The 15,643-nt window shown below is 39.1% G+C and overlaps 1 protein-coding gene across 2 annotated transcripts in view; it reads left to right on the forward strand.

Moving 5' to 3' along the window:
* Positions 1-631: 631 nt before the first annotated feature.
* Positions 632-15,643, forward strand: part of SWIP (strumpellin and WASH-interacting protein) — a 98,548-nt gene continuing 83,536 nt past the window's right edge. Inside the window, exons 1-6 of one of the 2 annotated variants that reach the window (XM_068358930.1) lie at positions 633-701; positions 840-897; positions 6,893-7,032; positions 7,238-7,403; positions 9,839-10,032; positions 13,360-13,584. In XM_068358930.1, the coding sequence (XP_068215031.1) occupies positions 861-897; positions 6,893-7,032; positions 7,238-7,403; positions 9,839-10,032; positions 13,360-13,584 (762 nt within the window). In that variant the 5' untranslated portion in view covers positions 633-701; positions 840-860. Of the gene's footprint in view, positions 898-6,892; positions 7,033-7,237; positions 7,404-9,838; positions 10,033-13,359; positions 13,585-15,643 lie in introns of both variants that reach the window. The other variant, XM_068358929.1, reaches the window with a different exon arrangement.

The following is a 15,643-nucleotide window of genomic DNA, read 5'->3' on the forward strand; positions in this document are numbered from 1 at the left end:
TAGGCCAAACTATTAGAAAAGAATAGGGTTTGTGTGTTGTGTAGTGAGACATGATATAACATCATATGGTTGGCTGTAATGAAATATGAAGATTTAGAAGCAATGACATAGAACTAGGGAATTTAGAAACAGCAACTAAAATGTAGCCCAGTGTATTAGAAAGTCCCTTGAAATCATAAATAAAAGTAGGCCTATGTTTTTTTTTTTTTTTTTAGCTATAGTATGGAGCTCTTCTAGAAGGACACTTCAAAATCAAACTATTGTTCTCTAGTCTAGGGCAGTGCCATAGCCTCTGTACCATGGCCTTTCCAATGTCTTGTGTTGGAGTTTTCTTGCTTGAGGGTACACTCGGGCATACTATTCTATCTTATTTCTCTTCTTGTTTTGTTAAAGTTTTTGTAGTTTATATAGGAGATATATATTCTAATGTAGTTACTCTTCTTCAAATATTTTATTTTTCCACGTTTCCTTTCCTCACTGGGCTATTTTCCCTGTAGGAGCCCCTGGGCTTATAGCATCCTTCTTTTCCAATTAGGCTGTAGCTTAGCAAATAATAATAATAATAATAATAATAACAATAATAATAATATGCTTCTTCTAATAGTATGCCCACAATCAGTGTGTTGTGGAGAGAGCAACGAGAAACCTAGAACCCAGACAACAAGTCTACGACCGAACTTCAACACCTTCACTATAGTTTCGTAATTTATCCTTTTTTACTTCGGTGTTTCGTATAGATTTCAAGTTAATTAATGACAACTAACCACTGTCTGTGCAGAAGATTGCTGGCATGATATAGTGACTATTAAGTTATTTTCTGAAAGGAAAATTGTATCAAGGGGGCGGATCCCACATCACCCATGGCAGGTGATATAGATTACGATGAAAACAGCCATAGTAAGTATTATTCCTTGTTTTATAAATTCATTTGAAAGTATATTGATTCTGTAAACGATTATTATATGACAGTTTTGGTTTTATCATAGTTACGGACGTTGGAAACTTTCCTACTAAAAAACAAGTTTTTCCTACTGAAAAACGTCCATTAGTTTGTGTGTCTATAGTTGAACTGGTTGTTCTGTTTATTTGCGGTTGAAATGAAGGTAAAATTCGGATAAATCATGTTTTTTACTCCAGGAAAACATATTTTTTGTTGGGAATGTTTCCCCGTCCGTAGATATAATATTACCGACAATTTAATTTCTAGTTAAATGCATGAGTCATATGTGTATCCTACTCGTTATTTTGTGTTTTATTCTGCATTAATAGCCTGGATGTCATTCTTGTGTTTTATACATTTATACCCATTTATTAATTTTTGGACCCCCATGTATATAAACAATAATGGGAAACCCCCGTGGGAAACTTTTTTTTTGAGGGGTAGGGATATGAGCCGGAACTATAATAGAACTACATAAAGTTCCCTTCCTAACCTAACCTAACCTAGGAGCTGTATCCTTACCTGCTGTGGGGCCTGTATCCTCTTTGTGACCCCCCCCCCCCATAGAGTACTGTATCCTTACCTACTCACCTGACCCCCCTCTCACTGCCGTATCCATATCTACTTACGTAACCCAGAGCTATTGTGTACCAGCGACCAGTTCCTCCCACGTGTATAGAAAATGGGAATTTTCCTCACATTTTCTACTAGTTCGTAAAATATTTTGTCTGTAAAAGCTCTACACGAGAACATTACCTAACCTAAACTTCCCCACTTAACCTAAACTACAAGCCATGTCCTTACCTACTTACCTAATGGGGGCCGCTGTGAACCCCCTTAGACTGCCGTATTCTTAGCAGGCTGTCGTTATACAACAGGTGGCCGCTATCATACATACAACCCCCTAACTCCTCTTAAACTGCAGTATCCTTTTTCACTTGCCTACTAGGGTGCTGTGCCTACCTTGCGACCTCCACAGCCCTGTGTTTGCTTCTTATATGCCTTCATTCTTGGCGAGGTAACACTAAATCATAATATTTTGTAAATCATAAAACGTGGCGATTATAATGGTACTCCAAGTGTAGTGAACAGATTTTCACAAGCCTATCTTTAAGGTAAGACGAACACATTTTCTACTGTAACTATTTTGTGAAAATCGCCAAGACAAAGAGGACATCTCAGTCATAAGATATGGCATCTTTGTGATTTACTTTTAAACCCATTTACCCCCAAAGGACGTACTGGTACGTTTCACAAAACTCGTCCCTTTACCCCCATGGAGGTACCGGTACGTCCTTGCAAAAAACTGCTATTTACATTTTTTTTTTGCATATTTTTGATAATTTTTTGAGAAACTTCAGGCATTTTCCAAGAGAATGAGACCAACCTGACCTCTCTATGACGAAAATTAAGGCTGTTAGAGCAATTTAAAAAAAATATACTGCAAAATGTGCTTGAAAGAAAAATAACCCCTTTGGGTTAAGGTTTGGAAAGTTCCAAATAGCCTGGAGGTAAAAGGGTTAAATATTGTAATTTGTTTAGAAGGTCCCAGGGTTCTTGTCCTCCCGGGTAGGTCTGTGACATGGAAACTACTAGGTTAGGTTAGTTAGGGTGTGTTAGGTTGTGTGGCCTTTTGAGCGTACAGTATCTCAAAATTTATATTTTCTTTAAGAAAAAACTCCTCATAGGACGAAGTGATTTTTATACAGTTGATGGTGTGTTTGCAATGAATCTTACCTTTATTTCACTCATATATAATCATGTTTTTTTCCTATTTTCCCCTACACAAATTCCCCGGTTCCCACTTGCCTCCGTTGGGAAGGTCTGTGGGAATAATGGGAGAACGGTTTATTTGCCATGGAAATTAAGATCAAAATTCGTTGAAATAACAATATTTACTGAAGGATGAGCTGGTTTTCATATTAGAAATTTTGTCTCGGATTTTGTAGTCTTACCAAACTATCTTTATATATTTCAGACCAAGATTAATACCATTATTAAATAATTTCAATGATCCTCTGTTCTGGCAAGTGCTACATGGATGTGTCGCTGAGGCATCCCTTTAGGTCTCTTAAAGAATTGAAGGTTCCCAGTAAATGGTGGGAGCACTTGGACTGTCCCCCTCATATATTGGTGATGGTACTATTTTGCTACTTGAAAAAACTCATATGGCCCAGTCATTATTCCTAAAAAACAGTGATGGAATCTCTGAGTCTCTTACGGTATGCTTGGATCACATGGTCATAATTGAACTGAAAGGAAGGGGGCTTGGGATGGGTGTTGTAAAAGTATGTCCGTGAACTTATGCCTAAGTACTGTACTTGTCATTCCAAAAACACAGAAAGCTCCCCAAGGGAATGAAACCAAAGCTTGGGTAATAATCCATCATCATTCTACCATATGTAAACAATGGACTTAGAACCTGAAAAAGACTTCAGATCTTAATTGATCAATACTTAAGTTATTGTGCCCTAGCCCCATTAATCTTAGACAAAAAAAATTCAAAATAGGCAGAACTTTTCCATTTCTTATAGCGAATTCCAGTTTTTGCTAGAGATTTAAATACAGGTATCATTGATTAAGAAAGTTAAAATATATGGTTTTATAGTACTTTCTTGTTTTTTCCAACACTTAATACAACCTTTGAGCTCTTTACTATGGATATATATTTCAGCAAAAAATGAAACCAGCCATAAAACCTTTAGCAAGCTTTCGGCTTTTTAACGGGTGTTAGATCAGCCACCCCACTCACACGCACCGGTGATATAACGTTAACCAATAATTATTCAATACAAACTGGCTATTACTTTTAATCCTTTTTTTCATGCAGGAGTGAGTGTGATCTTGAGGATCGCTACCATACATGTCTTTCCGGACGTGGAAGATTGCCTTTACAGCACTTTCAATTCAGCCTTGGAGATTCGCATGCCCTTTGTCCTGTATGCAGATGCCACTCTAGCTTGTAGGAGTCTCCTTGTAATGAGTGCCGGGAATGGCTATCCTTCCAGTGGGTGTGATTCGTTAGGCGACTTAAGAAATCCAAAATGGATTCTTCTCCTTCGAGGTCTTCCTCGAAGGTGAAGAAGTCCAAACTTCTTACTTCAGCGTCTCCTTTCCTCCTCGTTGACTCTTTGTGTTTGGTCTCTTTAGAAGGATAATTGAGCAAAAATGATGGCCATTTGATCCCTGGACAATCCTTAGGTTCAGAGGACTTTGTCGCTTCCACTAGCAAAGCGGTGCTGCCCTTGGCCTTGGGGGATTTTCTTTCCCTTGATGACTTTGGCCTTTCTTGGGGATTTCGGGTACCCCCTAAAAAGGTATCACACTGAAGGGCACAGGGGAAGCATACATCAGTCTCCCCAGGAGTTAACTACGGTCTTCCTCCTTGAGACTCTGTGGTGGGTGGCCCGCCAGAGCCCTTAGCTGTAGGTACCTCCGTTACTGCTCATTCACTTTGTTTGTGCGGCTCCGGCATACAAACGTGATCAGTTGCAGACTATTACCTCTCTGGGTTACCAGTCAGGGAATCCTCTCGAGGTGAACCCAGAAACTTATTTGGGTCAGTCTTCTCTGGTCATGGAGTACGTGGAGCGCCCTCAGACTGAGTTCACTTAGAATGCTTAAGGCCCGCAGAGTATGAAGCACCAAGCTTCTCTGCCGAGTGTTGAGCGCCTTTGTTGTCTGCGAGCGAGACTCTTTGCCCAGGTGGTTGCCCCCTCAGGGGTTTAGGAAATGAGTGCTGGATTCTTCCATGCCTTGTTCCAGCTCTTCCGAGCAAGATGACGATGGGCTACAGAGACTATTTACAGTCCCCCCTCCCTCTCTGTTGTGTCCATAGGGCATAGCAAAGCGTGCCACACTTTGCGAGGCCAGGACCTTTGGGATCTGCGCCTCGAGCTTCATCCCCTTCATGGAGAAGAGCCTTTCGTACCCCTTGTATCCTTCTCGAGGTGTCACAGTCCTCTGGGAAGGTCATTCTACCCATTGACCTGAGATGTAGGAGCTTTACCACTAGGCAGGCTCCTCCTCCTACTGCCACTCACCCTCCTTCTCCTTAACAGTGGTCTTCCAGGTACCAGCAGTACCGGGACTCTAAGGTCTCCAACACCGGTCTTGACCCTGATTGGGAAAGGCTGGGGATTATACCAATCAACCCACAAAAGAGGAAAAGAGGGTAATGCCAGTCAATGCCTCCCCCAAGGGATACTCTACACCCGAGTACCAGCAGGGGGTCGAGGTCTCCGAGAGAGATCTCTTTTACAGACAATTATTGGTTGTCACCAATCAGAATTGTTCAGACCGAACCATTCACTTCTCCTTCGGAGGAAGCGGTTCCTCCCTCCATGCTTCTAAAGGTCTCTCAACAATTGGAACTTATGAGGAAGGAGTCGTCCTCACGCCTTGCAGTTTTACAAACCAGCTTCGAGCAAAGGACACGAAGACCCCAAGAACTGGACCTCGAGACCCGAGGTTCCAGATCCTAGGATGGGTGTTCTTGTTTTGGCACCAGCCTCAGCAAGACTAGAGGAATGCAGTCTCCCTCCCAGGTCTCAGGCTCCTGCTAAGGACATAGCTAACAACTTTGACCCACCCTGGGATCTTATGGGGTTGAGCTATGGGGTGGATGATCCATTTGATAATGACGGTTCAGACCATTCCAATGACATGCAGGTTTTACGGGTAGAGAAACGTCATCGACATTAACTGTCCTATTCCCACGGGATCTGACCAACAGGTTTCTACTTCAGGGCCTCTTGTAGCTGCACAGCAAATGGAATAGTTACCCTGGCTCCTTTCAAAGGACCATTAGCATTAAATTTAGGCAAGGGTGAGGTATGATTCTGGGACAAAATGTTAGTCTGACTGGCCCTTTCTTTTCCTTTTAATTTTCAACTAATTTGGGATACAGCTTGGAAACTGTGCCAGTTTGACTTAATCTCAATGCAGATATACCCCATTCATCTTGTGGCTACAGGTATTCCGTACTCGAGTATGGAAGAGTCTTTTCCTCACACATTACGAGAAGGGCTGTGATGTACCAGACATATGACGCGGTTCAGCAGATACATTATTCTCTATTCCAGACTACAACACAGAGATTTTCAACTCCAAAACAACCTTTTGAAGCATGGGCAGTGATTCCCACACGTTTTCTTGCAGTTCACGAGGTGTAAAGAACCGTGATTCTTATAGAATCACAAATGCTCGAGTCTTGGGTGCCTTTGTAAAGTTTCCAGCAAGTTGGAATGGGGACTTCCTCCCACCTAAGTATGAGTCTCCCATAGTAAAGAATGATGGTTTCAATTTTTGTGGGAACAAATGACAAATTTCAAAATGAATTTGTACTTTACCCAAACTTGTCCACTGTCATCAACCCCCTATGTAAGCCCCTGGTGCAATCCAATTGAAGTTAAAGTGAGCTGCAGGGGAGGCGGTCGCCTCCCCACCACCTGCCAGGTACCTCAACCCTCCGGTTGTTTACACCTGCTGTAATCCAGCTTCCCTGTTATCCCTCTTCTATAGTAAAGAACTCAGCTTTGTATGGTTAGGAAAAATTCCAATTACTTTTGAAGTTTATTATATTACTGTATTGATGATGATCTCAGTGGGCTGAAGAGACCTCTGGAGAACTCACGGTGTAGAGATGTCCTCCTTACAAAGTAGTTTTTATCCCATAGATACAAGTCTATGCTTTTTTTTTTTCAAATATACTGAAATATATACTGTACCATGTATGTGTGATATTATTACTTAACGTTACTTTGCAATTTTGTAAATGTTTTATCTGTATCACAAGGGTATTACTTGCTATTTTGTGGAGTCTCCCAATACCCAATACATGTATACTTAGATTCATGAAGTCGACTATACAATAGAAAGTGATAATTGTGATTTATCCTATTTAAATATAGATATGTGGTATGTATGTGCTGAATATATTTTCTATTTCAGAGGCTGTAGCTGAATACGAGCTTCGGCGCTATAACAGCATTGTTGAACAACATGGCGACCAATTGGAAGAAATCATTGAAGCCCTGGGGCCTCATCCTCTACCCCTTTGGGATATGTTTTGTGATCCACTCTCTCTTAATGTAATTACCGAGCTTTACCATGATTAACCTTAGTTGACACACAGTCTATATCTTCTCATACGATTGCTGATATTGTTTTTTCTAATTTGTCCTAACTCAATTAGCAATTTTTCTCATTGTATTATGGATATATTTACAATTCATAGTTTGGTGCTTGTTGCAAATTAGGCACCAAATCAGTATAAAAGATAATCTTACTTTACAGTTAATGCCCAATGAGAATACTACTCTGGTTCAACTGCTCCAGTGCGATAACAAGATTGTAAATAAAGTCGTCTTAGCGCTTAGTGCACTTTGCTCAGAAATGTCACAGTTGGTCAATGAGGCCCGGACTGATCTTTATCCTGCAGTTGTTCTGTATGGAAGTGGAGGTAAGATGTGGAATTATAAAACCCTGAGAAATTTGTTTTATATTTTAGGAGATATATTAATTATCTGAGTTTTGTATTGAACCAATTCTTGTACAAGTAAGATTAAGAATCTATAATTGTGCCTACGTGTATACAAACTATTGTCTTTTAGGTAGGGAATGAATCAGCGTGAAGGCTGGATGATCTTGAAATGGTTTAATGAGCAGTATTTTTTTCAAGAAGTGAATACTGCCTGTTGGGTGTTATAGTGTGAAGCAAGACACTCGATTGTGGAAGGATGGAGTTTACATCAAGTTCTTTTTGTTAAATTGGCTGTAGATCCATACTCTCTCGGCCTTCATGCTAGGGGCATGATTGTTCTCAACCATTCCAGTGTGCCTAATGTACATTGTGGCCTTGCAGTGGCAGGTGTATGCTTTAGGGGGAAGGAAGAGAGTTTTACTCCTTCATTCTGCTCATCAAGTGCATCTGCTTTTATTGCTCTCTTGCACTTACTTCCCTGGCTTATTCCGGGGAGTGTGCAGTAAGAGCAAGGATCCCTTGGACTTACTGTACTTCGGCAGGTTTTCAGATTCTGGTGGCATGTTTAATTTGGGGGTTCTTTGTCGTTCGTGTTACTGCTGACAAGGAGTGTGCTCTAAGGAGGTTTAGACCTCCTTAGGTCTTTCAAGTAGGCTCTTCAGTGCCAGTGTCACCTTGGTGATTCCAGTAGTGAAGGAGCATGTCCCTAGCTTCAGTGTTTCAAGGATGTCCTCCTCCCTTGGGGCTCTGGTGCTCTTTGGCCGAAGGACGTGTTCCCCTAGTGCCCAAGGAGGGGTTCCTGTGCATCTCCCTGACTTGGTCACCCCTGCCTCCTTTCCACTGTGTTCCAACCCTTGTGCTTGTTAAGGGGCTTTCCCTGTAAGTGAGACTTCCCTCCCTGTGAGTGTTCCCCAGTGTTGTGGTACCTCTTTGAATAACACCTGTGGCTCTTCCCTTGGGGCAACATTGTTGTCCGAGTTCCTCAGACTTCAATTTATCTCATTGCAGAGCCTATTACGTTGTTAATTATTGCTGCTGCCCCAATTTTATTGCTATATTTGTTATTGTTGCCATTCTTGTGTCATCTTGTATGTTGTTTAGAAGGCTATTTAAATTAACCCGACAATTCCCTGCATTGGTATCTGTTACTTTGGTGTAACTTGTACCGTTGATGTTGCGTCTCTGTTCGCCTTTATCTCTTGCGTTCTCTTTTTAATTAGACCCTTTCTCACCGGCCATTTTGCTGCTAAAGTTCTATGTTGTTGGTTGCAGTTGACACATTTCTTTGTATTTTCTGTACATTCCTTGTATGTATGGTCATATTATGAGCATTCAGAGCATTTTTTTAAGTTTTTATCTTTAGAACATTTCCTTATATAGGCGCTTTTAAGAATAGAATTTATAGCAAAAGGACAATTTCATAAACATTTCTTGTTCAATATTTTGACTTGAAATGTATTTGTAGGCTATGAAGAGGCCTCTTTTTATGGATCTCTCTGCTATCTTTGGTGTTTAAAATCTCATTTTCATAATGTGGTGATTATTTGGGATATTTATCACATCATTCCCTTTAGCCCAGCCATTTTTCCTTTCAATAGTAGATGTAAGTTCTCTATAGTCTGATGTTACATCCAGATGTTTTACAACAATGGTTTTGTCAGTATTATATTCTGGGGGATCAATCACTTGAAACCGATCATTTTGAAAGACAACTTTGTTGTCCGTCTTCATTAACGAAGAATGCTGAGATGGCATTGGTTTCTTTGGGAACTCTAACCACAGTGGTACCAATTCATTCCTACAACCTGAGATGTGTGTGGTATACTCTGTGGCTGGGAGTTGAAATCTTATATCTTACTCTTCATTTTGCTTCATAGCATTCTCTTTTCTTGAAGATTTACGACAAAGAAGGGTGACACATAAACCTATCTGTGCTGGCACTGAAAGAGAAGCTAGGATGGTGTTGATGACCTGAGGACAAGAATGTATTTTTCAAGAATTACAGGGGCCGCTATGCTTGATATTTAGGCGAGGAGCGAACATGTCTTACCCCTGTGGGTGTTGGCTGCTGACTTAGTTTTTTTTTTGCGACAGAGGACATAAAAGGAACAAAGAAAAGGGAATATGTGTTTATATCAATAAAAATCTTGCAAGTAACATAGAAGAATTTTGTAGTACTGGTGATAGAATGCAGTATTGATTATCAAGCTAAATAAAAAGTATAAACTGAAGATCCTTCAAACGTATGCGCCAACATGTTTTCATGGCTAACCTACTAGCAGTTCTGTTGATATTATGTCTCTATTTACTTTGTTCACTTCATAAGCCAGTTTTAAAGATTATGATGCAAATAGCAATCGTAATTTTCAGGATTAAAATTAGAATATAGACTTAAGCAATTCATTCTTTTGTAGTTGAGGAAGATGGGGAAGCTACAGGAGACTCACAGACTTCTCTTGCGCAAATACTTCCAACCCTTCACCATATCACCTGCTTTGTGCAACGGGTTAGAAAAGTTGTCCAGAACCTGATGCATCAGATGGCCTCCCTTTATACTGCTGATCGGAAGAGTCGTGGCCTACTGGATGTTTCAGGGGTCCATTTTCAGGTAATTTTTCTCCTTGCTTTTGTAATGTCTATTATGTTTTATCCCTTTATTTAACACCGGAAGTTACACAATACAAATTTAAAAGAAGTCGGCCTAGTGTTGAAGTTATGAACTATAAATGGTACGTATCCTCATTAAACGTGTTATTAAACATGAATATTTTTGATTAGTTAGTAATATTAAATACTTTTTACCAAGGCGCAATTTTTCCTTGATCTCTTGAGAAACTTAGAACATGATTCTTTACCTCATTATACATCATTGAACATTTCTAATAATGTTAGTTCAGTGTCTTTTGAATACATTTGTAAAAGTCTAATTAACTCTGATTTATTTTTTTAATCAGTTTCTTCACATTTATTTTGAACTTCTAGTATTAATACTCAAGAATATGTATACATTAAAAATTATTTAAATCCATTTCAAAATTGACTTAAAATAAAATTTAAAATTTAACTGAAGTGTTATGTTTCAGCAAATTTCTGAAATTTAAAAAAATCAAAATCCTCCTTTACTTATTTCAAGGTCTGTTTTTCTGGTCCTATCACATGATATCCTACGCCCAATAGGATCTACAATATCTGTTAGTCATGTACATTCTTATGTATTTAGAGTATCACACAGCATATTCTGTGTTACGGGGTAATTGTTGAGATACTACCGCTAGAGAGTTATGGGGTCTTTTGACTGGCCAGACAGTACTACATTGGATCCTCCTCTCTGGTTACGGTTCATTTTCCCTTTGCCTACATACACACTGAATAGTCTGGCATATTCTTTACATATTCTCCTCTATCCTCATACACCTGACAACACAGATTACCAAACAATTCTTCATCACCCAAGGGGTTACTGCACTGTAATTGTTCAGTGCCACTTTCCTCTTGGTAAGGGTAGAAGAGACTCTTTAGCTATGGTAAGCAGCTCTTCTAGGAGAAGGACACTCCAAAATCAAACCACTGTTCTCTAGTCTTGGGTAGTGCCATAGCCTCTGTACCATGGCCTTTCACTGTCTTGGGTTAGAGTTCTCTTGCTTGAGGGTACACTCGAGCACACTCTCCTATCTTATTTCTCTTCCTCTTGTTTTGTTAAAGTTTTTATAGTTTATATAGGAGATATTTATTGTTGTTACTCTTCTTAGAATATTTTATTTTCCTTTTTTCCTTTCCGCACTGAGCTATTTTCCCTGTTGGAGCCCCTGGGCTTATAGCATACTGCTTTTCCAACTAGGGTTGTAGCTTAGTAAGTAATAATAATAATAATAATAATAATTGTCAAATCTACATTATACCAAAAGGCTGCACACACACCCGCAAGGGAGCTCCAACAAAGCGGCTGAGAGAAAAACCAACAAGGCTATTAAATGAATGCGTGTCGCCACCCAGAAATTTCTAAACAAACAAATACAACACTCAACCCGGGAGCAGAGATCTCCAAAACGCCTGACATCCCCAAAAACACAGAACAACACAGAGCCACGAAAAACACTTCGGAACGCTCACGGGTGCTAAAAAGGAATGATGGGAGAAGGATAGGTAGTGGTAGTGGTGGAGGGTAGGGGGGGGGGGGGGGCTGTAGCTGTAGAGAACGACACCTCGTAGTAACGGGGGATGTTGAGGAGGGAGAAGTCTAATTGGAAAGGGACCTCTGGTAGTGGTTTCACTCGCCCCAGTTTTTATACCGACACCCTATAAGGGTGAGTGAGCTGGGTATATTCCTGGCATTCTATGCAACTTTTTTCTCTGGTATATTTAGCAGTATTTATACTTTAGAAATGGTGCTTTAAGGAGCATTTCACGGAGCGACACAGGTTGAGCCCAGAAATGGATTTTTCCTTCGTCAAAATCCCTTTATTGAAGCGCTTGGAAAACAAGGAAAGTTTCCTTTTTTTCTTGAAAGCCTTAATATCCCTAGTCTTTTACTTATTTCCTGGGAGTTTGTTATATAGTTTAGAGCCTCATATTTGAAGGCTTTACAGCTTACAGTAGAGGTACGTCTTAGCTTCAATAACTTGCAGCCGTGTGTAACTATTCTTGTGTCTACACGATTTGTTGGCTCCACAATATGTAACAATCTTATTAGATGTTTTCAATGTCTGGTTCTGATAACTTGATGAGCTATTGTTCATATCGTAAACTCTATTCTAGTTCTAATATGCAACCAGTGTAACTCAGTTATTATTATTATTATTATTATTATTACTTGCCAAGCTACAACTCTAGCTGGAAAAACAGGATGCTATAAGCCCAAGGGCTCCATTAGGGAAAATAGCTCATGAGGAAATGAAATAAGGAAATAAACTACAAGTGATGTCTAAGAATAACAACATTAAAGTAAATCTTTCATACATAAGCTATAAAAACTTCAAAATAACAAGGGAAACAAAAATAAGATAAAATAGAGTGCCTGAGTGTACCCTCAAGCAAGAGAACTTTACCCCAAGACAGTGGAAGACCGTGGTACAGCGGCTATGGTACTACCCAAGGCTAGAGGACAATGGTTTGATTTTTGTGTTTCATTCTAGAAGAGCTGCTTACCCTAGCTAAAGAGTCTCTTCTACCCTTATCAAGACGAAAGTGCAGCAGTTAACCCTATGAGAGAGAAGAATTGTTTGGTAATCTCAGTGTTGTTAGGTGTATGAGGATAGAGGAGAATGTTTATGGAATAGCCCAGACTATTTGGTGTATGTGTAAGCAAAGGATAAAATGAGCTGTAACTAAAGAGAGGGATCCAATGTAGTACTGTCTGGCCAGTCAAAGGACCGAATAACTCTAGCGGTAGTATCTCAGCGGGTGGATGGTGCCCTGTCCAACCTACTACTTTTCTTGGGGTGGATATCTTTTATCAATCATACTCCCCAGTTCTTTGTTTTGTAGTATTTTAAGTTTAATTTGAGTAGATTTATATAGAAAGCTTTATCTTCCCAGCTTAGGCTATTACCCTCAACTTTTTATTCAGACTACACAAAAAAAGAGCCAATTGACTTCTGTGGATCCAGGTGGTACATACTCAGGCATATTACTGATGTTTTGGTTGTTGGACAAAAGGCAACATACCTGGGACATTCAAAGACCACAAATGATGTTTATATTATGATTGATGTGTTTGATGGTATATGTTTTTATAAATATTTAGATTTTTTAGTAAATTTAATTTCTAAATTGTATAGGTTATAGATATAACTGTTAACTTGAGGGTATTTTTTGCTTCTTATTTTGAAATGTAGTTTAGGAAATAATATACCTAAAGAAGGAATGTCATTGTTCACCCTCCATGATAACAACTGTGAACTTTATTCTTCAACTTTTTAAACTTTTTGAATTTCAGGTTGTGTATGAACATTTGGGATCCCTCTTAGGAACCCTTATAACTCTGGACGAAGTAGTTCTTGGCAATTCATTCTTGCACGAGCACTGGGGTACATATCGACGTCTCATCCGCTCTGCTGGATCCGATAAACAGAGGTTTGGCTTTGACAGAGCCTGCTTAGCACCGTTGGAGAAAATGCTTGATGATATCGATAAATTGGTCATGCAAGGATCAATGTTTACGGTAATATGATCATAAATTTCAGTATTATATAGTTTGGTTGGTAGGGAATTTATATATTTACATTGCTAGTTTATACAGTTCATTATAGAATATGTTTAATGTCTTATTTAATGAATTGTACGTTAATCCCTAAATCAAACAATTTATTCTTTTCAACTCTGGTGACCGATGGATGATCCTGATAATGCCAAAGTCACGATCCCCTAGGGGACCGATGGACATCTTTGAAATTGTCATTTTTTTTTTATAAATACCTGTACTCATCAGATAGTAAAATTTGTACACTTAATATAAAATATACTTACAGTATGTTACTGTTAGAGCTTTAGCTAAACTACCGCACGAGGTCCAGAATAAAGATAAGAAAAAACTTATATGTTCTTGCAATTGCTCCTCTTAATGGGAGAATGCCTTGATATAGTCATTGGGCTTCAGCACGGAATATCATTTTTATGCCGAAGCCTTGTGGTGGGCAAGAGGGCTTATTCCATGGTCCTCTTTCATATTTGTCATTGGTCTCCAACATTGCTGTTGAAACTCTCTTACCCTTTTCACAGTCTAGATTTTTTGAGGAAACAGTATCCAGGAATTTTTTTTTTCAAAAGCAATTTTGGGAAATTTAGGGGTCTTGCCAACTATCGATAATGTTTAGACCATAGGAGTGTCAGTTTTCCCATGCTGGCACACGGAACTATTCTTGTGCTGAAATTTGGCCCTTGGATTTGAGGGGTGGGCAGGATTTATAGAGATAGGACTCTCGGCATTCGGTCTGGTTTGCATGCCACTATGATAAAAGTGGGGATGATTGTATTCTTGAAATGCTTCCAGTCCCTTCAAGCATGTTCCGCATACACTTGAGCCACTCTAAGCATAATAGTACCATCCCATGGTGGTAAGTTGGGGAGTGGACATTTGGGAGTCAGCTCTTGCAGGTGTCATTTGTGGAAAAATTAATGCCATAAAAGGCATATGGGGTCTTCTTTAGAATTTTAGACTGACTATTTTCTTCCCTTAAACTTATTTTTCTCCATATATATTTTTTGTTATTATTCCCTCTTTTTTACCTTTAAAAAATGAGAACCTCATGTTCCCCTTACCCCTTGATGAAATGGCAAACCTCAGACACTGTTGATCTCTTGCCTTTTTAAATATGGCAAATTCTGTTGACGACCTGGAAATTTAAATGGATTGATCTTCAAACATAAAAAAGTGATAGACATGTGAGGAAATTGAGTCATTCATGTGATTATTATTATTATTATTATTTATATTATTATTAAAATTGAACATCTTGGCAGATCAGTTCAGTAGGAAAAACAGGATTCTTCTAAACAAAGGGTCTCTGTGTCCGTTGGTGCATCTAGAGATTTGGAATTAGTGGGGAAGACTAAACATAGACATGTTTGCAACATAAGTAAACAGAAAGTTAGCATCGTTTTATAAACCAATTCCAGATTGTTTAGCTCGGAAGATAGGAACCATGTTATAGGGACTAGTTGAATGTGGATCTCTAGACTTGTCCACAATTTTCCATGATTTTACCTGTGATCAGTAAGTTTAGTGTCCATGAACAGCAGGATGACTGTGGTGGCTCTCTTTTTGCTTCAAAGTGAGGGGTTTCCAGATCTGTGGCCTCTTTTCAAAGTGTCCAAGTTGTCATACAAAATCAGTCTTCTCAGACTACTACATTCAAGGGCAGTGCATGGATGACCATACATGGTACATCTAGCCGCATGGAGACTGTCTAAGAAATGTGTCAGTGACTAGGACTAATTTGGATAACATGGGTATATTTTTTATGAAAATAAACTGTCTTATAGATCCGTGCTTAATACTCTACTTGAGGTTCTTTGATTGGATTTATTCATTTCAAGTTTTATTGTATGTGTTAAAGTTCTTTTTCTTATTGTAAAAAGTTCCTGTAGTCAGAATGACTTTTGAAAATCTAGATGCATTAAAATATTTAAAAGGTTTATGATTTGAGGCTTTGGAACATTTTTCAGCGAAGGATCTCATGGCTAAGACACTTTTCCCTAGTTGTATTAGTATCAGCTAAACA

The sequence above is a fragment of the Palaemon carinicauda genome, chromosome 35 (genome assembly GCF_036898095.1).
Source record: "Palaemon carinicauda isolate YSFRI2023 chromosome 35, ASM3689809v2, whole genome shotgun sequence".
Lineage (NCBI taxonomy): Eukaryota > Metazoa > Arthropoda > Malacostraca > Decapoda > Palaemonidae > Palaemon > Palaemon carinicauda.